The 24,904-nt window shown below is 42.5% G+C and overlaps 1 protein-coding gene across 1 annotated transcript in view; it reads left to right on the top strand.

The window, feature by feature from the left end:
• The window catches only part of PACS1 (phosphofurin acidic cluster sorting protein 1), a 115,129-nt gene that overhangs the window by 71,213 nt on the left and 19,012 nt on the right, over window positions 1–24,904 (top strand). Inside the window, exons 16-21 of the mRNA XM_088442519.1 lie at window positions 5,288–5,442; window positions 8,352–8,462; window positions 11,496–11,598; window positions 13,753–13,795; window positions 19,814–19,856; window positions 21,591–21,726. Coding sequence (XP_088298645.1) covers window positions 5,288–5,442; window positions 8,352–8,462; window positions 11,496–11,598; window positions 13,753–13,795; window positions 19,814–19,856; window positions 21,591–21,726 — 591 coding nt within the window. The remainder of the gene's footprint in view (window positions 1–5,287; window positions 5,443–8,351; window positions 8,463–11,495; window positions 11,599–13,752; window positions 13,796–19,813; window positions 19,857–21,590; window positions 21,727–24,904) is intronic.

The following is a 24,904-nucleotide window of genomic DNA, read 5'->3' as shown; positions in this document are numbered from 1 at the left end:
CTTTGGGACGTCCCCATTGTACATACTCCAGTGTCCCCTAGTGATAAAGGAGAAAACAGGTTTTTGGTACTAACCAGTAATTCCATTTCTTCTTCCTCCACTAGGGGGCACAGGGACAACCAACGCTGGGTATAGCCTGGAGAGGAGAGTCTGGGCACCAAACTGTTAAATACAAATCCCCACAAAGCCCAGGCTCCTCTCCTCTATACCCCACCCCCAGACAGAGGATTTTCAGGTTTTGAGTTTGGTGCTAGACAGGAGCTGGGCACCAGGTTTTGGGGGCGGCTACTTTAGGTGGTCCCCTAACATTTTCTGTCACTTTTATTTAATTTATTTTAGTTTATACTGAGTGTGCAGTGGAAGGCGTCAAATAGGACGCCCCCACTGCTTCTCCATCACACCAGCACTGGTGGCCGCAGCACCGGCGACTTGGCCAGTGACTTCGGCTGCCATCTCCACTACATTGGAGCCGCATGCCGCAGCCAGCCCTCAGCAGGGGAACGAGGTAAGCAGCGGCTCCTTGAGTGCAAGGAGCTGCGAGTTCATGGCTCTCACTACCGGAGCAGGAGACTTCCAGGGTGCTGGTAGGTGGGGGCTCCTGGTTTACCACACTCTCCACTAGACCACCAGTGATACATGCTATGGTTCAGGGGCTGCTTAACACAAGCAGCGGCAGCCATATTCCGGGGGGGGGGTTTGCCAGAAGAGGGAGGCGGGCGCTTCCCTGTTCGTCCCTCCCCCATCCCTGTAGCGCACTTTTCCTTTGTGGCCAGTAAGCTCCAGGTGTCTTCTCTCCTCCCCCTCCTAGACACTGGGTGGTCATTTTACTGCATGCCTGCCTTAGCGCTGAAGTGAGGAGTTTGGGATACAGCCTCCTTTATAGCCTGCTCCCTGCAGCTGTGCTTTATTCTGCTCCTTCCTGCTTTTTTGCTGGATTGTTGAGCTATTTAGGAATGTATTCTGCATTAATAGGTCTGTGTGCCTGTAAGTAAGTGTGCCCTTTATTGTGTGCCTGTACTGCTGTTACTGGTCTCTGGGGGAGCATCTGCAAGGGTGAGTACAGTATATGAATATATAAACAAATTGTTGTTATATAATACTGACACTACTTCAGGACCCCTTTTTTTTGCTTCATACTCTTCTTAGGGTGTGTGGTGCTACTTCTGCGACTATTAAGATGTCCAGAAATAAATCTACCAAGAGACAGGCGCATATGCACTGCGCACATGCAGGAAATGTCTTCTTATTCTGCCTCCTCAGGATCCAGAGCACGATGGCCTGTGTGTTAGTTGCTTTGGCGCTCTCCAACACATGGTTGCTCCCATGGATTCTACTCCAGAACCACCCTGGGCGGCACGTCTGCCGCAGGTAATGTTGCAATTTGTAGACCGTATGTCACTCCCGGTACCGCCTGTCGCAGTGCCTCAGCTGCCCATGGCTGAGCCACCCTGGATTCAAACTTTTGCACAGTCAGTACAGGGGTTGGCTCACGTATCCACATCCTTACAACAGATGCTTGATAAGGATAGAGCTCCTAGGCATATGCCTGCAACACGCGAAAGCCCCATTCCAGTATCTGGCAGAGTTTTGGAGTCAGAAGTCTCTTTTGATGGCGAGGCTAGTGCTTCTATTGCTTCCGATGTGGAGACATCTTCTGTACCTGAGGAAGCAATGTCTCCAGTAGATGTAGAGGCTCTTATTAGAGCTCCCTCCGTCGTGCGCATGCGCAATTCGGCACCATCGACCCGCTTGCGAGCGTCCTGTGCTCGCGAGCGTGTCTGATTCAGCCCCTCTGTTTCCAGTTCTCTATGATTCATTTTTGGCTGTACCTTAAATATAAGGATGCTTACTGTTTGTAGTCCTTATTGAAAGGTCCCTGCAGCATAGAATAATGAGAATGTGGCACTCTGGACCTCATTCAGAGTCGGTCGAAGCGGCCGTACGGGAAAAGGGGCCGGATATGCAAATGATTCCCTCGCAAGTTGCGTCCCTAAGTTCGGATCGGTAGCTGACCGACCAAGGGGAGGAAGCGGTCGGAAGACAAAAAAATACGCCCCCTTCTCGTATGCATTACACGTCATCTCCGGGCATATAAGGATTAATCGAGACCATCGGGAACCATCGGAACTGGTCGTAGAGCTTAAGGTTGACCATACCCTCTCTTAAGCTCTACGATCATGTCAGTGTAAAAACCTCCCATGTCACATGTGCCATGACGCTACTTTGTTAATTATGCACTCCCATAATCCGTATGTACTCCCATAAAACGCCGTTCGCATAATTAGGCACGCCTGCGTTCGGATCTCCACTCCCCCGTTTTCAAGCACCTTCCCCTGTTACCACCCACAAACGCCTCCATCTGTCACTCAAACTACCGACCTGGCTGTGTTCAAGGAGAGAGAAATTTCTGATCGTAGCGGCTAGTTTGCGCACGCGCATTGCGAACTTTACGCATGCGCAGTATAGCGAACATCGGTGGCGTGCGACCGCTTCGACCGACTCTGAATGAGGTCCTCTGTACCTTGTGTTACTATGTTTTCATTATTTTATGTGTAGGCTGTAAGCTGCTCTAACAAAATTGAAGACATCAGTTGCAAACTTAAGGGCAGATTCAATTAGCCTCAAAAAGCTGCGTTTTGGCGAGAAGCGTTTGCAGATGCGAACGTTTTGCACAAAAATGTGTATCATGCAATCTTATTGTTAAAATTTTTGCATGTGCGTAAACTGCATAGACAAAAATAGGATAGTGCAAAAAACTGGAGCACGCATAGACGAGAACCAAAAATTTTGCACCAAAACGCAAATTGAGCGAAAACTTCTCTGACGTTCAGTTATCGTTTTTTTTGCAGCTAATTGTATCTGGCCCTTAGTTCCTGATTCTGAGTCAGGATTTAGGCGGAATCACTAAGGGATTTCACGGGTATCTGCAAAACTGTGCATGTGATCACCAATTATGCATACTCCACACCATCCGTCCCCAGACCGCTCTTTCCGTGAATTGGGCTTTTCTGGGTGGTAACTTGATCTGATGCGTCTCATGGGAGTGTCGTGGGTGTGTAAGCCGACCCCCATGCTCGTTTGTAGTATGCGGACGGAGATGGGATGCCTGTTTCAGGCAGATCTTTTGCACCCAACATGGAGTCGTTGCAGCATCTAAATGGGTGCGGACAGAAAAACAGTAGGCGGGCGGCCTTCCGCATGCAGATGCATGGGTACCCGGCATACACGAGTGGGTACTTGTATTAGCATAAGATAGAAAGCAGGCTGCTGTGGCTGTTTGGAAAAATGGTTGCAGTTGTGTCCGACTCAGAATCAATTCTTAATGTGCACAGCTTTGGTTTTGCACTGGTGCATCTAGTACAATTCAGGTACTCTTCTATTGCCCACCATTCGTAGTCACTACTGCCTGTACTGATGTGGTAAGCCATAGAATATACCACGAAGTGTGCAGGTGCACCACTGGTGTTGTTAGACTTCTTATATAGTGTAATAATTTGATGAAAAGTAGGTGAGGTAGGAGCCCTTAGGCTTACAAAAGATTGTGCCAAATTTTAGCGATCCCCTCAATTAGAATTCTTTCTGCTGTATCTGATTGGTTCTCTGATTGCCCTTACTGTACACGGCCTACGTGTGAATGCACCTTCCACTTCTGTGTGGGATGCATTTCACTTTCTTTACAAACTGCATGAACCATGAGGGATGTAGGTAGTTAGAGGGAGGCAGTGTTGAACGGGGTCATGAAGGGCCCACCTGGGAATGCAGTAGTAGGGGCCTAAGCTTAAGAGATGTTGCCAGCCATGACAGTGGGACTTGGTAAACCATTAAAGAGGACATACAGAGAACAGAGCCTCTTTATAAAGGAGGGGGCAGGGGTGTGTCAGAACCATTCACTTTGATTGGCAGGAGGGGTAATCTTGGTTTAGTTTCCATAGAAAAACACCAAGCACCCAATTCAACCATGATCCTGCTTTGCCAAGTTACTCTCACCTAGAGGAGGGGGTTGGGTCCTCAGGCAGTGGAGCCCACTGGAGATTTCCCTTGTACACTTGTGGGCTAATCCGACCCTGGAGGGAGGTGATATCTATGCCTTTTATGCCACACCCATACAGCACTGAATACACTACTGGCAACACAACCACTGTCTCTCACAGTAGGCCCTTGTTCATATTCAGCCCCAGACCAGTGTGGCTCTTAATCTGACCCTGCTTAAGACCTATTAAGCATTTCAAGCATTAGAATTACAGGTCTACTACATTACTGTCCCTAAATTACCTTTGCAGTATCCTTATGGGGAAATTCAATTACCCGCAGTAAATTACCACGGGTAATAACGGTATGTAGCCTTGGGCTTTAACACATGGGGTTATTCAATTAGCCTCCCGAGTTCGCCCGATAGCCTTGTTAACACCCATTAAAGTACCATGTTAATGGACATATACACGGGTCAATGGGCGTTAACGCACAGAATTTTTTAAAATGTTCACATATTTGTGAGTAAATAGGGTCGCGGCACCCGTTAACACACAAGTTATCTGGAATTTTTTTACGACCCGCTGAGGTAGGTGAAAAAAATTCCCCATGACTCCTGGCTTCAGGGCTAATTGGATAGCCCTGTGGTATCAATTAGCCGGCGGTAATTTACCGCAGCTAATTGAATGACCTCCTTAATCTATTATCAACTTGAGTGTGATTGTGAGCCCGTCAGCTACCAACAATATTAATTCGCAGCCAGGTTATAATTATTAAGCAGGCATTTTTCTTCAGTATATTAATGACCATATTCCTATTATAGAGTGGGATATCAATGACCACACTACCTGTTATACCACTTTCACACTGGAAAACCTCAAAAATCCGGCTTCAACCCAGCATTTGATCCACAGGTTTTTATTGCTGGTCCCAGCGTGTACCCCCCTTCACACAGAAAAACAATTTCCCGGGTCAAGCATTTAGACCCGATAATTTGCGGAGCAACCCAGGTATTTGTTCTGTGAGAAATTGTCAACCAGGGTCGAAGTTTTGGGAATTTTGACCCGGGATGACACTTTAACACAGAAAACGACCCGTGTTGATCCGCAAATTACCAGGTCCAAATGCTTTACCCAGGAATTTGCTTTTCTGGGTGAAAGGGTACATAATGGTGAATGATCACTTATACTAATAACTACATATATATACTGTATTTTGAAATTGTATGAGAATCCTTTCATTTTGTATGCAGCAGTACCTGGAAATATTTTACTCTTGTAATGTGATCGATGAAGCAATGTGTGCTTTTGTTTTGCAGTTATCACATGGCACCAGGACCACCACGGCCTCTAAAGGTTGTGTGCACGGGAGGACACACATTTCTTAGTTTCCTGCTTGGAGCGTATGTCACAAACTTAGCAGGAAGAACTTCTGATTGGTTAGGCTACCTGCGCTTCCTATTAATCCCACTGGGTGAGGCAACAATAATAAAAAGACAACACTGTTTCAAGCTATAGTACTATTAAAAATTATTAAAATTATCTTCAAACATACACTTATAGACTTCTAGTGATCCATTCTTTACATATATCCAAAAGTTAAAACACTTTGTTACAAAATTGTAAATTATTTGTGGCCCTTACAACTAATAACCCTTTGGGTTTCTGTTAGAGTTAGCAGCAAATCCAACCAAAGGATATACATTTGCACCTGGATGCAATTCGTAGTTATCAAACATCCATTGGGGGGACACTAGATCAACAGGCATTTTAAGAAAAAAATTGAAAGAAGTGCAGTATGAGTGCCCCTCTATATACTCTGGCCTGAATGTCTCCAGTTTGTATTCTAGTGCACACTGGAGCAGGCAGCTTTTTTCTTATATTTATATATAAAAAAAAAATTGTTTTATTATATATTTTTATATTTATTGCCTAAATTGTGAGCTGTGGTGGCCATTTTTTTTAAAGTATCGCCTCCACATACATAGACCTAAGAGTAGTACTGACTAGTGGTCATACTGTCACTGGGACTCTGCTGAGCTTTAGGTGACGGTATTAGGGTTTTGTGAGGGGCTCAAAAGTTAGTTAGTTGCTCAGCCAGTGCCATTTTAGCTACTTATACACCTTGGCACTAGGTTTTGTCCACTGCAGTTGAATTTTTAATTTTCTCAGGGAGTTGTTACCAAAAGAGGTTTGGATTTTATTCAAAGATCTTTCTCGTTCAAAAGCCAAATTCTACTTTCTGTCCAATTTTAATGTCCATGTTTAGGTAGACTCCTTTAAGATCAAATGAGGTTATAAATCAAGGCATGGAGCTAAACAAGTTCATGGTGTCCACAGACATAAAAGACATGCTTGCAGGTTCTAATTTTGGGAAGCATCAATGCTTTCTTAGGTTTGCAGTTTAACCTCACCACTTTCAGTTCTACATCATTATTTTTGAATTAGTGACTGCACCAAGATTCTTTAAAAGAATCATGGTCACAGTGGCGGTCCTTTTGAGAGCCAAAGATATAACTGTTATGCCATATTAGTTGACTGGATGTTTTCATAAAATGATTTGTGACACAAACCAGGCTATTCTTGCCAATAGACAAGAGTCTCTACTTGCTCTCAAATGGATTTCAGTCCATTTAGCCATGGGGGTCCTGTGAAAATGGTGTCTACATTTGAGGCAGTCCAAGTTTGTACAGTTCCACTCAAAACTAATGGCGTGGTTAGCGAAATAGAACGAGTCTTAGTACATACTGTCCAGTTACCTCTACAGTTTGTCTCCAGGGACACAAATGTCTCCTGTGGTGTGCTAAGACAGGCAGTACCAACGGAGACTGTCCATTCTCAAATGGGAACTAGAAAACTTGTGCAACTTTCATGGACTTCGATCACGTAAGGATTCTAAAAGGGCATACACACTAGACGATAAAGTGAACGATATGGAAGATAACGATATAGTTTTTGTTCATATTGTTCAAGATCATCTAGTGTGTATGCATAATATCGTTAACGATCGTTAACAATATCTTCCATCACCCAAACTTTTAGGCCAATCTGACGATATCGTCAGATTCTGCAAATTCGGGGATGTGGCTGCATGACATCACTGAACGATATCGTTAACGATATCATTCCGTGTGTATGCTGAAATAGTTTGTCAGGGACAGCTCAGGAATTCAAGGCCAAACACTAGACGATATCGCTCATGGAGCATATTGTCTACTGCGTATGAGCCTTTAGTTCCAAATCAAGTTACAAATGTCCTAGAGCTGATTTTAAAAGCTCAGCTTTTTAAGTGAAGGATAAACAAAGATACAGATGGGTGATGCTACAGCAGTAGACACAAAAGCCCCTTAGCATTAAAAGAAATGAAGGATGAAGGGAATCATTGGCTGGGGGTAACTCAGTGTGCCAGTGATTTCCACTATGTTTATGGTGGTAAGCAGATTTTCAAAAAAGGCTCCTTGGAACGTCCATCTGGTTTATTTAATTCCTATGTTACCTATTTTATCAAGGTGCTGAAAAGAAAAAGATGGCAGCTGTTCACATGGACCTAGATTAGCGGAAAAGATTGCGATACATATAAGTAATGGCTTTGCATCTTCTGTCCAAAAAGGATCTTCAATCCCAGAGACCATTCCAAAATAAAAATAAAATAATAATAATTTAGCTCTTTTGGCTTTAGCACGTTATCTGATTCTATGCTTCAAACTATGGGGCCCTTTTTATCAGGAATATGATAATGGTGCTCCAGCCAATCAGCTCCTAACTGTCATCTGTGTGAAAAGTGACAGCTGGGAGCTGATTGGCTGGATCACCATTTATCATACGCAACAAGTTTTAAAACTTGTTGCGTATGATAAAACTCGTTGATAAATGGGCCCCTATGATTGAGGCTACAAAGCCTTCATCAGCCAATAAATGACATACTGTATATATCTTGGTGTTAAAAGAAGTTATTTTTCTGCTTCTTTTTCAATCTTGGGGGTCAATCCAATAGACAGCGTATACCACGTGCAAATTCGGGCTGAGCAAGGGGTGTGAGATACGGTGCCGTTGCCGGCATTTGAATGCCGTTGCAACGGCAACTCGCACCATTAGCAGGAAATTGGATTGATCCCTTAGATTACGCCTGTTCTTGTAAGGTCTACTACCCTTGCATGGTTTTGCCAAGATGCACCAATTGAGGCCCTTTGGGTCAGTCTATTACAAAATAGTTTCATGTATGTAGTGTACCAATTACAGGAGCATATCAGAACCATCAGGCTACATTGTCAGGGAAAAATATTCTTTCACAACTGAGAGAAAGAATTATGCAGCCTAACATTTCCACTTTTAGTAAATTATATAATTAAAATATCTGGTAGATATAATTATTTCTTTTTTCAGGGTCTCATCCTGTGTGTAAATATATTTCTTCCATGGATCCTCGTTATGCATCTCTATTCTTTGATGCTTCTTGGCGAGAGCTATTCAATAGATCCGAGGCTCCAGTAATAGGTAAGATTTTTCTGTATTGGTTGATGATCTTTATAATAAAGGACAGACACTATTATAGCACCAATTAGATGTGAATGGCAAGTAGCGAGTTTGTTTCTTGAATTCGCACACTTCGCAGCGAAGCGCACTCCCGAGAATTCTCCAATCCAATTAAAAATACCTATTCGCACAACTCGCAGCGGAGGGGTGCGAATTGACTGCCAAATGAGATTTGCGAGAAATGCATGAAAATGTGGGGAGACCATCCTGGACCCCCCAAAATGGATAATTTTGTTAGCAGGAACGTATAGAAGGCTGTTTGTGGGCATTAGGAAGGTACTGTAGGTTTTTAAATGGTGTCAAATGGCTGATTTGTGGGGGTTTTTAAATGCAAGAAAATGATAAAAAAAAACTAACTTTTTTTCATTTAATCTCAAACACATTGAATGAAAAAAAAAAGTAGGAAAAGGGATGATTTTGGGATACTTTGAGGGCACCTTGAAAAATTGAAAACTAAATTATAAAAACAATTATTTTTCAACTAAAAAATTATTGTAATTAACTTTGGGGTGACATGTAAATTTGACTAATTAAGCTAATGCCTAATTAGTCATTATGGGTGGGGGTGTCCACGGGGTTCAGCACTGTGTCCCCACATTTTAACCTTAAAATAAAGATTTTCCTTTCCATCTCTCACCCTCAGGGAGGTGCAAATTCAGTCTGACTGATTCAGTGCGAATTGCTAATTGGATTGCAAAAATGAATTTGCTATGCGAATTCAAAGTGAAAATAGCAATTCACACCTTATAGGATTGACCCCTATAAAGGAACAAAATTAATGACAGCAAATGATTTGTGTTATATGTTTTTAAATGTAGAGTGATGTTTTACAAAAATAAAATGCCTAGTTAGCAATTACCTCTGTTGTAGTGATTTAAAAAAATAATTATAACTGCTGATTAGTAATAATAGAGCTTTGTTTTGCATCATGAGGAAAAGTAACAAAGTACTTAATCTATCACCAAATGGCAATATCACAGCCCTATGCCTCAAAATCAAATAAAAGACCCAATAATGATTTGATTGATCAATAAATTGGTTCATTATCTGGCAAGTTCATAAATGCAGGTAGAAGATGACCGCTATCAATTTTTGTGTGCAGTTATCTTCTATCAGCAATTCCAAGCACCTGTGTAACACCCAGATGTGACCTAGCAACCTGGACACACTGATGGATGGTTGTGTAGCCAAATTGTTAAGCAATCCTGTGACTCAGGTCTCAGGCTTATACCCCTTTTACACCTAAGCAGCCGGTCTGACCCGGGATTTGGAACATGGGAGGAGATGTATTATTCCGCGATATGGGGGTTTAGTGGTATCAGCGCACGTTATGTGCGCTGATACTGCTTCTCCCCCATGTATTAATGTGGGGTTGGGTGGTAAATGACGGACGGTATGCGCCCGTTATTATCTGCTCTGCTATCTACAAGATAGCGAGCCGATGTGCCAGGCAATGTATGAACGGTCAGTGGTTGCTGTGGTTGCCCTAACACCACAGCAGGGACAGTATTGTCACTGGATGTGGCGGCTGCCGGGCTGCACGTGAGATCTCCTGATGCTTGCGAGATCTCACACATGCCCAGTGGAGCAGACCAGTTGAGTAGAGAGCTCTAGGCTGATGCGCTGTGGGCTCTGGCAGGGATCACCAGAGGGAGGAGTTTTCACTCCCCCACTCCGGCAGACGAGATGTTTTTACATCTCGTCGGTACTGCTTGCTGCTTTGTGTCAGTAAAGAGGTAAATTCGGCGACATGAATTACCAGAGTTCGAACGCTGCATGATAGTAGGTGCCCGAAGATTGGACATTCCATTTCCAAAGTTGTTCGGACATTCAACACTACTTCTCAATCTTCAGTGTCACATGTGTACCAGGAATACCTCATGGAAGGCATTACCACCCACTGTGGACAGCACAGTGGCCGACCACGTGTGCTTAATGATCGTGACCAGCGGCGTCTTGTCAGAATTGTCCGTGGTAACTGACAAGCGATACTGGCTCAAGTCATATCTATATTCTATGGGATATGGGAGCAGAAGACCCACCAGAGTGCCCCTGTTAATACTACGACACCAGACACAGCGCCTCACCTCAGCTTGTGACATCGCTAATAGGACATTGGAGGACTGGCAACCACTGCCGTGGTCTGATGAGTCATGGTTCCAGTTTTTTCGAGCTGATGGTAGGGTTTCAGTGGCGCAGATCCCGTGAGGCCATGGACCCCAGTTGTCAACAAGGCACCGTGCAGGTAGGTGGTGGTTCCATAATGGTGTGGGGCGCGTTCTCGTGGCATAGGTTGGGTCCGCCTGAACACATCATTGATCCGCTACTTTGCTTGATTGCTTGTTGACCGTTTGCAGCCCTTCATGGACTTCATGTACCTCACAATGATGAAATACTCCAGCAGGATAATGCACCGTGTAATCGGTCCCAAGTTGCCCACATTTGGTTTGAGGAGTATTCAGACGAATGGTGTGGCCACAACGTTTGTCTGGCTTGAACCCATTCAAGCATTTACTCGCATGGGAAATGGTGGAGAGGTGCATTCGCACCCAAGATCCTGCACCTACAAATATTAGGGAGCTGTGGGAAGCTATCCAGATGGCATGGGACAACATTTCTCCAGAGATCTTCCGTCCACTTGTAGAATCGATGCCACTCGAGGTGCTGCACTTCGCCAGGCTAGAGGGGGTTCTACACGATTCTCCCATGACTTTTGGCACTTCAGTGTAATCAGAGAAGACCTAGAAGGACAAGTACAGCCTTATGTGGGCAATTTTAAATACAGTATTGTGCAGAATTTTGTCTATACAAAACAAATCTGTAATCTTTTAAATGATTAAATAGAAATATACAATATACAATTTTTACTCTCTTACTGTAAAAACAGGTATGCTTACATTATAGAATATAATAAGTTATAAATTAACATTTTATCATTACTTTAAGTGTCTTAAACCATTAAATATATATTTTTTTTATTTTGTTTCTATAAAGAAACATTTGATGTCATTGGTCGAATAATGCAATACGTGGGTGGAGCCAGCAACTCTCACCAGCTACCAATTGCAGAAGCCATGTTAACCTGCAAACATAAACTGTGAGTAGCCAAAGTACCAGGAGTAAATTAGAGTGCACTATAGATTTGTCGCAGAGTTTTGGCTTGATAATAGAAAGAACAAATATTTTATCTGGTAAGATAAAGCAGATCAATTTAATGAATTAGTCTGCAAATAATAAAACTAGTAAACTAAAGTTTAGAACAAAAATGAGTTAACCACAAACGCAGTCTCCAGGCGCTATTAAATTAATCTGATGATGTTAGATTGTTAATAATATAATAATCTATAGTACGCTGCTCCCCAATAAAGTAGATCTGTTACTACTTAATGGTTAGAGATTATATATATATACAAGAGGAATAGAAAAAACTATTCAACTTGAGGGTGTGCGATATCATAGATTAACTAAGACACAGATGTAAAAAATCATTAATATTTAATAATATAATATAAAAGTACCTAGTTCTTGGCTAGGCTTGCATAAAACCATACACCACACAATTCCAATAATACATATATATATATATAATTATAATGGAACAATATCCTGATTTATCCCCACTTAACTATTGATAAACAGTAACGTGCCTAGAAACCACTAGAGCAAGCAGCCGATCATATTCTTTCACAATCTCACTCTAGGTAGCAATGCTACAATGCTGCAAGGATTGTTCATATATCCTATCCAATATCAATTGATGATCTCTTATTCATTTATGGAGAAAATATGAAAGGTCCTTTATCAAATGAGGAATAGAACCTCTTAAGTGGCTTCTTCTTGTGGAAAAAAACAAAAAGCAGTTGGGTATAATGGTATCAACTACTCTGATGTAATAGAGCTCTCACTGGCCGTATCCCGTTTTCAATCCGACATCAGTCTTCACCGCTGTTAGCGCAACACCCGCCGTATTTTGCCAAGGAGTAATGGATATTTACTATCATTCATAAGTCATGTATCGCCCCATATGGAATAATAGTGGGCGTACTCACAGTCTTGTATCAAACACTCCTGGCTGGCTCCGGTGTTTAATCTTTTTAGCGTATAGCATGTATAAAGGGAATCGCATCCAGCAGCCGAGTCTCCACGAATACCATCCGGTAAGTATCCACAGATATGCCAGGGGTCAGGACTGGTCCAAACAATGTCCCTATAAATGTATTTGACGCGTTTCTCTGATTCAAATGGCAGTTTCTTCAGAAGGTCAGTAATAAGAGGTTCTATTCCTCATTTGATAAAGGACCTTTCATATTGTTCCATTATAATTATATATATATATGTATTATTGGAATTGTGTGGTGTATGGTTTTATGCAAGCCTAGCCAAGAACTAGGTACTTTTATATTATATTATTAAATATTAATGATTTTTTACATCTGTGTCTTAGTTAATCTATGATATCGCGCACCCTCAAGTGGAATAGTTTTTTCTATTCCTCTTGTATATATATATAGTAAACTAAAGATTCTACAGTAATTAATGACCTGGTGTACATAATTTGTAGATCAGTTTTTCAGATTTGTTACAAAAAAAAAACTTAAAGGATGATGGGATTTAGGGTCTGATTCCGAGTCGCATGTAATTTGCACACAATCCTGATGTTCATGTTGTTGAGTGATTATTTGCAATTGTGTATGCCCAAAAATGTCAGAGCACCCTACGGTGCATGTATTACACAGTGTGTACGCACGAAGGTGCTGTTGCAATTGGTTCAAACAGTAACAGAAAGGTGGCAGAAAAGTGATGGGCGTTCCTGGTAACTGGGAGGTAGCTACTAGTGCATGCAACAATGGTCTGCTCAGTGGGACTATTATGTGTCGCGGACTTGTCAGAGCAAGTGACTGCGCTCCCAGGTGCTCAAGCGCTCATGTAGGAGGCCATACTCGACAGAGAAACTGCACGGGTTGGTGCAAGTCTCGATGATACGACCGATAGTGACGTATAAATACACACCAATCGATATTTGAGCATGCAGCCTGCTCATTTTGCTGAAAGATAGGCAGTCCTTGCACATTCCGCTGAATGAATGTACACAAGAGAAGGAGTCTGTAGGCCATTTGTATAAACTCGCAGATGGGTGACGGCCAATAAACGCTGCTACATGCGCTTTTGCGTGCGACTCAGAATCAGCCCCTTAGTGAGAGCAGAATGCTGCAGCACGTCTGAGACATGACACTTTATCTTCCTTTCTCAGCCAGGAGGATGATTCTTATCAGAAGTTTATCCCGTTCATTGGGGTAAGTAGCAGAGAGAAATTCATTAACTCAAGCTGCAAATTGTTTATTTTATTTTTAATGGTGATGCGCTAATAAACAAATAATATAGTATGTAGTTCCTGAATTGGCAGAAAAAATTCTCAAGACAACACCTATATAATATTAATAATCTTTATAAAAATGGAATATGTCAGTACATAGAATCACATTTGCACTTATGAATAATCACATTTAACCAATATTAAAAGACTCCAATGCACTCCTGATATTTGAAATACAGGTTGAGTCTCCCATATCCAAAATGCTTGGGACCAGAGGTATTTTGGATAACGGAATATTCCGTAATTTGGAATATTTGCATAAAATAATGAAATATCTTGGGAATGTGACACAAATCTAATTACAGAATGCATTTATGTGTTATATACACCTTATACACACAGCCTGAAGGTCATTTTATACTATATTTTTAATAATTTTCTGCATCAAAAAAAGTTGGTTTAAATACATGAAATTCATTTATGTTTCCTATACACCTTATACACACAGCCTGAAGGTTATTTTATACAATATTTTTAATAATTTGTGCTTTAAACAAAGTTTGTGTACATTAAACCATCAGAAAGCAAAGGTTTCACTTTCTCAGTCATGCTAAAAATATTCCGTATTTCGGAATATTTGGATATGGGAGCTCAACCTGTATATAAAATATACTGCCTCTAATAGAAATAAATCACTGGATCTTTGATGCCTGGAGCAGTCTCTTGTCAAATTAATGACATGTGGAAAATCCAATAATAAATATATAAAACTCTTTCTGTATGATATAAGTGCACACGCTGTTATACCAGTCTATTTTTATAAAGATTATTAATATTATATAGGTGGAGTCTTGAGAATTTTTTCTGCCATTTCGGGAACTACATAGTATATTATTTATTTGTTTATTAGCGCATCACCATTGTCTTGTTGTGGTATCTCTATATTAGTAGTGGGCAGACACAAGCCCATTGAGTGAATTTGCTGCTATAATTTTTATATTCTATTCATTGATTAGCACCCAGTCTTTTTGTTTCTCTGTTTAATTTATTTTTAAAGCTGTTTAGCAAAACACCATTTTCTAAATATCAGATCTGTATGGGTTATGGGTGAAAGATCGACAGTAAAAAGGTCGACAAGCAATATGTCGACACCAGATGGTCGACAGTGACTAAAGGTCAACTTTTGATGTAGGTCGATAGGGTCAAAAGGTTGATATTGAAATGGTCAACACAAAAATGGTTGGCGCATTTTTTTTTTTTTTTTTTGTTGGTTATTGTTGGGCAGTTACCAGAGGTTTAGGGTTAGGCACTAAGAAAGACAACTAGGGTTAGGCATGGACCCCGACAGTTAAGGTTGGGCACTAGGAGGGACAGTTAGGGTAAGGAACCAAGGGGAGAGTTATGGAGCATACACACGGTCAGATTTGTCAGACTTGTCAGATTTGTCAGATGAACGATTAAACGATTTGAACGATTTGAACGATTTTACCAAAGTTTTGAACGATTTGAACGATTGAACGATTTTTGACTGCATTAAAATGAATGGAATCGTCCAAGTCTGACTGCAAACACATCAGATGTCAGAATCGTTATCTGACCATCGGGAACGCGCATCGTTGATCGTCCATCGTTCAGGCATGTCAGATATGAACGATTTTCCTTCAGATATGAACGACTGAACGATTTTTAAATCGTTATCGTTCATATCTGAAGGAAAAATCTGACCGTGTGTATGCACCATTAGTGTTAGGGTGATGATTAAGGTTAGAAAACAAAAAGAGCACGTGTCAACCATTTTTGTGTCGACCATTCTAATATCGACCTTTTGTCCCTGTCAACATTTTGTACCCGTCGATCTACATCCATGTAGAGCTTTTGTGTGTCGACCTTTCATACCTGTCGACCTGTTGTCCCTTTCGACCTATTGACTAAATGTACCATTTGGTGTCTATCTAGAGTCTAGATCTTCTACCTTTTTACTGTTGATCTAATGAACCACAGCCGATCTGTACCTAATTTATTTTTTTTTAATGCAAAAAAGTCTAATTTCTTCTATTACATGTACATATATACTCACTATAAAATCCTGATGTCATAATATTTATTATTTTATTTGATGCAAAACATTATTTTATTGCACAAATCAGTCACACACTTATTGTATGTGACTGAGTCTCTGAATCTGTATACAAAGTGGTACAATATAGCGGTCGCAGCTTTATTTTTTTTCAAGTCCTGTTGTGCTTCATATACAGTCTCAGTCGTACACAGATATACAAGTGTCACATATCAAATTAATCACACAGTCTGCTCATGCGTCCTAGCCGCATCGCATTGCAACTTATATGCATTGTCAGCAAATAAAGACACCCAACGCTAGCAGAGTAGCATGGGACCAGGCAAGTCGCACTGTGTGGCTTATTGAGACTAGATGTATGAGGACACATCTGTATATGCTTTTCTCTAATCCCATTGGGAGACACTGGAACAATGTTGCTAGTTGGAACGTGATCACTTTAAGAAAAAAATGAGTGAAGGCCAAGACCACCCTCCCCCCACCCTCTATATCAGGGGTCTTCAACCTTGGCCCTCCAGCTGCTGTGGAACTACACATCCCAGCATGCATTGCCATAATTTTAGCATGCTGTTATATCAAAAAGGTGGCAGTGCATGCTGGGATGTGTAGTTCCACAGCAGCTGGAGGGCCAAGGTTGAAGACCCCTGCTCTATATACTACAGCTGACAAGCCTCGATTACTTGTTTAACACAGTCCCATACCAGGAGGAGTATAAACAAAGTGAAAGGGAGGTGAAGACAATAATGTAAAAATTTCTCAACGATGTGTCCAACAAGAATAACACCAGAGTTCCAAATAGGGTGTCCAGAGTCCCCTCAGTGAACTATGAGAAAATGACTTAACATTAGTCCAAAATTCTGTTTTATCATACATCTATTGGGGATACTGGACCAGTGGAGAAATACCAAAGCATTTTGTGTGGAAGCAGGGCCGGATTATTGGGAGGGCGATAGGGGCGATCGTCCTGGGGCCCCCACACATAGGGGGCCCCCACACACTGTCCCTTGCCCCCAGGGCCGGCGCAACCCTCTCTGCAAGTCCTGCACTGCAGGAAGGTGCCAGGCTGGAGAGGCGCTCTCCCTGCAGCAGTTCTTGCTACTGTCGGCTGCCGCTGTGTCTGTCACACTGAGACAGGCAGTGGCAGTCTACTGCTGAGCTCTTCATAGATGATGGGGGAGAGGGGTGGGGGAGCGCTAGAGGCAGGGGTGCTGATTAATAAGACGATCAGCCTGAACTGAAGGCGAAGGCGAAGCCGCCGGGGTGGATGTTCCTCTCCACCGGGGTGCTCCTCCTCTCTCCCTGATCATCACGCTGGGAACAGGCAGGGACAGTCTGCTAAACATTTGCCAGTTTACAAGTGTATTCAGACACTGTTGACTACACTTGTATAGTGACAAGTAGTTTGTACACCGTCCCTGCTTGTTCCCAGCGTGACCCTCTGACCTCCCAGTCAGAGAGGATGTAGAGAAGGGACTGGGAGACAGCAGGAGTGCAGCAGCAGCAGCCAGCACAGTAACTATGTGCTATTATGAATGTGTGTGTGTCTATATATATGTATATATATATATATATGTGTGTATGTATATATGTGTGTGTATATCTGTGTGTCTATATATATATATATATATATATATATATATATATATGGGGCCCCCACATGTTTGTTGCCCAGGGGCCCCCACAGACCTTAATTCGGCCCTGAGTGGAAGGACTCTGAAGTAGCAACTGCTCCCAGAGCACTTAGACTAAACTTGAGTCTTCCCGGCTGTGGAACAAAGAGGTACTTGGACCATTCATTTTTTCTTAAAGTGCCCAAGATGCTACCAGCAACTCTATACAGCATTGTTCTAGTGTACTAAGGGCCTGATTCATTAAGGGTCGCTATTGCGATCACAGCTCGGTAATCGCACGCAGACTGCTGCAAAAATATGCTAATGACTGCTATCGCAATGCCGTCACACTGCCAGCATAGAGACGCCCACTGCCTCATACTACCGCTATCTCCATCCGTAATAACTTGCAAACCTCCATAAACATCGGTAACATTGAGTACCATCGGTCCCTCACTCAGAATTACAACATCCTTACCTTACTTAGAAATTGCTAACCTCATTGCACGAAGTAAGTACTCAAGCTGCATATTAAATCACAATGGCTAATTTATGGCCGCTCGCGCAACGGCGTTCAAATGGACAGACATGCCTGCGTTTCTCCAACCACCCCCACATCACCACCCACCAAACGCTCACTGCCTGTCAATCACTCTGCGTGGTCTTCGTGATCGCAGTGGTGCCTTCGCGCACTGCGATACATACGCATGCACAGTACGCAACAATCGCCGTCTGCTTACGCTTCAGCAATAGTGATCCGTAATAAATCAGGCCCTAAGTACTAAAGTTCACTTTTCTCTTACATCTCCCAGAGGATGCAAGAAAATAAAGAAGTTTTTACCTCTTTGGCATTTTTAGTTTTTTTTACATAATGGAATAAATATTATTTATATGCACACATTTATCTATAATATCAAAATAAAAAATAACTTTTAAGCTGTTTCTTAATTATAAATATTACTGTATAACCTACCTGTTTATTGTAGGTGTCTGTTTCCAAATGACCAAAGTTTTTTATTTTACTTGGAGCATAGTAGATGTTTGTGACAAACTAGATGATATTAGTAGAAGAATATAGATTCTCTATTGGGATAAATTGCACTGCCACCTACTACTTACTAAGCTTCTACCTACCCTAGACAGAACCTTGGGGGATGTACCTGCTGCCCTTATTCCAAGAACTCTATCACAGGCCTGGCCAAAAAAGTAGGAGGGTGGAGAATAGGAGGTGAGCTTGAGGACTAATCACAAGTTCAAACTGAGAAATTGTGGCTTATGATTGGTCCTTCCACTCGCACACCTCATTCATTGCCATTTTAAAGAGGCAAACTGAATGAATCTGTTGCTCTGGTAACAATGGCTTCATGAAAAAGCCTCTGGCTTAGGGTAGAAGCAGAGTTGTAAGTGTATATATGTGGGTTTTCAGATGTATCGATTGCACCAAGGATAGAGCTGGTGCAAGTATGCATTAATGATTATGACTGGTATCAGACTGAGGGCCTGATTCTAAGTTGCACACAATGCTGGTGTTGACAGAGTTGAGCAATTTTTTGCTGTTATACATGATTCTTAGTCTCACCACACAGAGACATGGCCCATTCTATGGGCTTGTGTACACAGACTCTCAATCATTCAGTTTTCAGGCCATACTCAGATGGAAAATCTGCACCTGCCATAGGGCTGGTGCAAGTTTCGATGGTGCGACTGATGGTGGCTTCTAAATATGCACCAGGAGGTATTACATAGTCTACTGATACTGCAAATGGGCGTCTTAGTCTTTGCACATTCATATGCATGGATGTACACCAGGGAACAACTTTGTAGCAGCATTTGCATAAATTCACAGGCGGGCGACCACCAATAGATTCAGCTGCGGCAGCTTCTGCGTCCATCTCTGAATCAGGCCCTAAGTGTACATTTTATTTACATTGAATAAAGCTGTTTTTGATCTGAACATGAAAAGGCAAGAAAGCAAGATTATATACAGGTGATGAGCAGAGGACCATGCCTACATAGGCTTTTACCTTTATTCTTTCCTAAAAGACCAACTACTCCAAAGAGCTTCTATCTTAGTTAATTATTTTAATTAGTTAATTATTTTACCTTAATGATCTATTTTACCAACATTTTCTCCAGACTTAATGTTTCACTAATTTTAGTCATCACTTCATAGAATGTCTCTCATTTCTCCCTTTCCTCTTGTTATGAAAGGCTGTCATATATTGAGATTTTTTCCTTTTCACATTGTGTCTCCCCGTGCCTTTTCCTTCGGAGTCTCCTTCCTCTCATTGCCCCTAATGTCCCCCTGCAGGTGGTGAAAGTCGGACTGGTGGAGACGTCCCCCCCAAATACTGGTATGTGAGGAAGAAGCATTCCCTAAACTGTACCAGCCGTCCAATCCTAACATACTGTTCAAAAGTTTGGGGTCACTTAGAAATGTCCTTATTTTTGAAAGCAAAGCACTGTTTTTTCAATGAAGATAACTTTAAATTAATCAGAAATACACTCTATACATTGTTAATGTGGTAAATGACTATACTAGCTGCAAACGTCTGGATTTTAAAGGAATATCTTCATAGATGTATAGCGGCCCATTTCCAGCAAGCATCACTCGAGTGTTCTAATGATACATTGTGTTTGCTAAGCGCGTTAGAAGACTAATGGATGATTAGAAAACCCTTGTGCAATTATGTTAGCACAGCTGAAAACTTGTTTGCACGTTAGAGAAGCTATAAAACTGGCCTTCCTTTGAGCTAGTTGAGTATCTGGACCATCACATTTGTGGGTGCGAGTATACTCTCCAAATGGCCAGAAAAGGAGAACTTTCATGTGAAACTCGACAGTCTAATCTTGTTCTTGGAAATGAAGGCTATTCCATGCGAGAAATTGCTAAGAAACTGAACATTTCCTACAACGATGTGTACTACACCCTTCAAAGAACAGCACAAACAGGCTCTAACCAGAGTAGAAAGAGAAGTGGGAGGCCCCGTTGCACAACTGTGCAAGAAGACAAGTACATTAGAGTCTCTAGTTTGAGAAATAGACGCCTCACAATTCCTCAACTGGCAGCTTCATTAAATGGTACCCGCAAAACACCAGTGTCAACGTCTACAGTGAAGAGGTGACTCCGGGATGCTGGCCTTCTAGGCAGAGTGGCAAAGAAAAAGCCATATCTGAGACTGTCCAATAAAAGGAAAAGATTAATATGGGCAAAATAACACAGACATTGGACAGAGGAAGATTGGAAAAAAGTGTTATGGACAGACGAATCGAAGTTTGAGGTGTTTGGATCACACAGAAGAACATTTGTGAGACGTAGATCAAGTGAAAAGATGCTGGCAGAGTGCCTGACGCCATCTGTCAAGCATGTTGGAGGTAATGTGATGGTCTGGGGCTGCTTTGGTGCTGGTAAAGTGGGAGATTTGTACAAGGTAAAAGGGATTTTGAATAAGGAAGGCTATCACTCCATTTTGCAACGCCATGCCATACCCTGTAGACATCGCTTGATTGGAACCAATCTCCACCTCCAACAGGACAATGACCCAAAGCACACCTCCAAATTATGCCAGAACTATTTAGGGAAGAAGCAGGCAGCTGGTATTCTGTCTGTAATGGAGTGGCCAGTGCAGTCACCAGATCTCAACCCCATTGAGCTGTTGTGGAAGCAGCTTGACCATATGGTACACAAGAAGTGCCCGTCAAGCAAATCCATCTTGTGGGAGGTGCTTCACGAAGCGTGGGGTGAAATTTCTTCAGATTGCCTCAACAAATTAATAGCTAGAATGCCAAAGGTCTGCAATGCTGTAATTGCTGCAAAGGAGTATTCTTTGATGAAAGCAAAGTTTGAAGGGCAAAATTATTATTGCAAATAAAAATCATTATTTCTAACCTTGCCAATGTCTTGACTATATGTTCTATTCATTTTGCAACCCATTTGATAAATAAAAGTCAGTTTTCATGTAAAACACGAAATTGTCTGGGTGACCCCAAACTTTTGAACGGTAGTGTATACGTCTTTCTTGGTTTATAACTTTTAATACATTTTTTCCCTCAATCTCCCTCACTCTTTACTTTGATAATTTTTACAGATGCAGAGGATTCTGTCTCCCTTGGGGTTGGTCTCCCTTCTACATCTCCTCCTGCTTCAACTGGGCTCCCCCGAGATAGTTCAGCTACACCTCCATCCTCTCCATCACTGAGTGCTGGTCTCCAAGGAAGCACAGGGTAAGATAATATAGGGAAGAGAGCAATCTATGACATTAAGTATGACAAGTCATAAATGAGTTGTACTAAAGTAGATGAACCAGAAATGTTTAGTAGTTTATTAAGTTTGAACCCAAGACCTTATATGGATTACATTATGAGCCATGCCTGTATTTGAACCCCAAACATACTGTACATCTATTATACAGCGTCAGCTAGTAGCAGCAATAAATATTTGGGTACTGCATTACAGATGTATGTAAGAGTGATAAAAACCTTTTCTCTTATATTTTTTGATTAAATAAGATCTACTTATTAGACAAATTAAGGTTTTAAGATAATTCTGTTTGCTTTATATTTTGCACATATTCTTATACTGTTAATTTCTTCTTCAGTGTCCATAGGGCTCCGCAGGGAGACATTGGGGTATAGGTGGGACCTGGAGGACCGGACACCAACAGCAAAGCTTTCAATCCCAGGATGCTCTGGTCCTTCCCCCTATACCTCACCCACAGGTAACTTCAGTTTCGTTGGTGTCCGGCTGGAGCTGGACCATCATTATAACAGGGGGCAGCATTAAGCAGCCCAAGCTTTTATTTTATGATTTAATTATTTAATTTATTTTTTTACTATAATTGTCGAGCAACACCAGACTGTCCTCCAGACGCCTGTGCTGCCACCCGATCACCCCTCCGAGGCGCTGTGACTCCAAGCCTGTGCTAGGTACTCCCGATGGGGCTCCGAGGGGGACTAGCTAGCAGGCTCCTCGGACCCCAGACTGCAGCCCGGAATTCAGGGGACAGCTAAGGCGGAACCCCGTTTGTCGGGACCCGCATTGTTGCGCAGTCTTGCCTCTGGTCTCAGGAGACAGACCGGAGGCACTGATTTGGACACTGGTGCACCCACGACTCCACTAGACCACCGGGGCATATAACATACTGCGCAGGGCATATGTAAGGAGGCCAGGGCATATGTAAGGAGAGAAAGTGCTTTCCCTGCAGCCCCTCCCACAGTCCAGGGCGCCATTCCACTGCAGTCTTGGTGTTCGCTAGGCTGCTCCTCCCTCACCCTCTGCCACCCCAGATATGCATGGCAGCCATTTCCTGCAAGCAGGTCTCCAGGAATGCTGGGTCCAGTCGACCTGTATGCCTCTTCCACGGGCGAGGTCATACATCGCAATATCCTATCACCCACTGTGGTCTGTGTAGTTGATTTTAGTGCCCATTGTAAACATGTAATGTTTTTCTGCATTTTTTTGTGACTTTTGCTAGCGCTAATCCCTTTCTATACTTTCTATACTGTACAGCTTATACCTTTACCTTTATTCTACTATTCCCTGACATACTAAGGAATAGTGGGTTCATTGAAACTCACATTTCCCAGTGCTATCACATACTTGCCATATTATCCAGGGTGTTCCCTGCACTGTATCATACTGTGTATTTTGTTATTTTTGTGGCTATGGCTGGCAGAGGAAAGAATAACAAGCAGCCTGATGCTGCTCCTTCTACTCTGAAGTCTTGTGCCACACGGGCTTAGCCACAGAGGACCTTATTCAGGATAGTCTCTGTATTAATTGTTACACAGCCCCATCAGCACCGGTGTCTCTCCCTCAGGACCCACCCTGGGCTGCCTTTTCACAAATGCTGGCAAAACTTGCGGACCAAGTAGCAGTCCCCACAGTAGCTCCCCCTATGAGATGGTCACTGCAGGTACTCCCTGCAGTTCCTTTGCCTCCCCCATGGGTAGACGTACTGTCTACCTCAGTACAGAGTTTGACTAATACCTCTATGGTTTTTCAGCAAATGCTGCAAAAAGATAAGCCTTTACCTACTAAGCCTCCTAAACGTACCATGATATATTCCCAATCCACACAGTTATCTGATTCTGAGATATCATCTGGGGAGGCAGAAGACGCAGATCTCTCTCACTCTGACTCAGGAGAAGAGGAGCCACCCTCTAAACTAAACTTTTCCTGCTCTTGTGAGAGCTGTTATAACTATTCTACAAATAGAATAGGATGAACCCGCTCCTAAGAAAAAATACACACTTTTTAAGCGCCATAAGGTTGTTTTACCAGAGTTTCCTCACTCTGACCAGCTGTCTGATCACATTAGTGAAGCTTGTGTAACAGGGTTGGGGAACAGGTACCATTTCTTGGGGTAGATGGCAATGCGCAGCAGCTGAGAAACCACACAAAGTCCTTTGGTCTGGTGCAACTGGCCTCTTACGAACGGGTCTGAATCAGGCCCAGATTTCAAAGTTCAAGTTAGTGTGATGTTCACACCTTCATGCAAGGTGTTCTACGTATGCAGCCTTCCCTTTGTGGCTCCATGGGATTTGTCAGTGGTGCTCCAAGCACTTCAGGAACCTCCATTCGAACCCCTGGAATCAGTGGATGGCAAGTGGCTCACTGTGAAGACTCTGGGCCTGATTCAGAGCCGGACGCTATTTGCGAATGGTCGTTCAGAAAAAGGGGCCGGCTATTTAAATTGAGCGCTCGCTCTTTGCGGTCTGTTGACGCCTCTATGTCTGAGCGAGCGAACGAAACATGCGCTCGCTATTTTGTAAAGACGCCCCCTGGCCGTTCGCATCATACGTCATCACTATTTATTAGATTCATCTGTCTGGTGCAACTGGCCTCAGTTTTATTATGCAGCAAAACAAAAATAAACAGAAACACACACCTTGCCGTCTGGCACTAAATACAAAAGTGATCCTAGCTCACTAATAAAACAAGGTACAAGAAGTTTTACTAGACGTAGTTCACCTGGTCTCAGCAACCTGTTTCTCTCAGAGAGACACGAAAAGACTCTCCTTTCCCCAGGCAGTGTCTACACATACTGATCAGCCTGACAGCCTTAAAACACAGCCACACAACTGAAAGCCTCCTATGAAGCTAACAGCCCAAAAAGCTCCTAACACAAACATCTTCCTGAGGTTTCAAAACACATAGGTCAGGAATCTTGGGCAAATATACTTGCCTTCCACTATGATGCCAGTGACCTTGTCACCTATCCCCCTCCCCTGTTTCGACCTCGGGGACAGAATACTTGCAGCCCCCTAATAAAAGATGTGGGACAATTCATCTGCACTAGCCAGTTGGGACCCAGGTCTATGTCCCACAGTGAACGTAAATTCCTGCAAGGCTAAAAACCATCTTGTTATCCTGGCATTTTGGCCTCGCTTTACTGATATC

Source organism: Taudactylus pleione, unplaced genomic scaffold (assembly GCF_031769625.1).
Source record: "Taudactylus pleione unplaced genomic scaffold, aTauple2 ptg000313l, whole genome shotgun sequence".
Taxonomy (NCBI): domain Eukaryota; kingdom Metazoa; phylum Chordata; class Amphibia; order Anura; family Myobatrachidae; genus Taudactylus; species Taudactylus pleione.
This window is presented reverse-complemented; position numbering and strand designations above follow the sequence as displayed.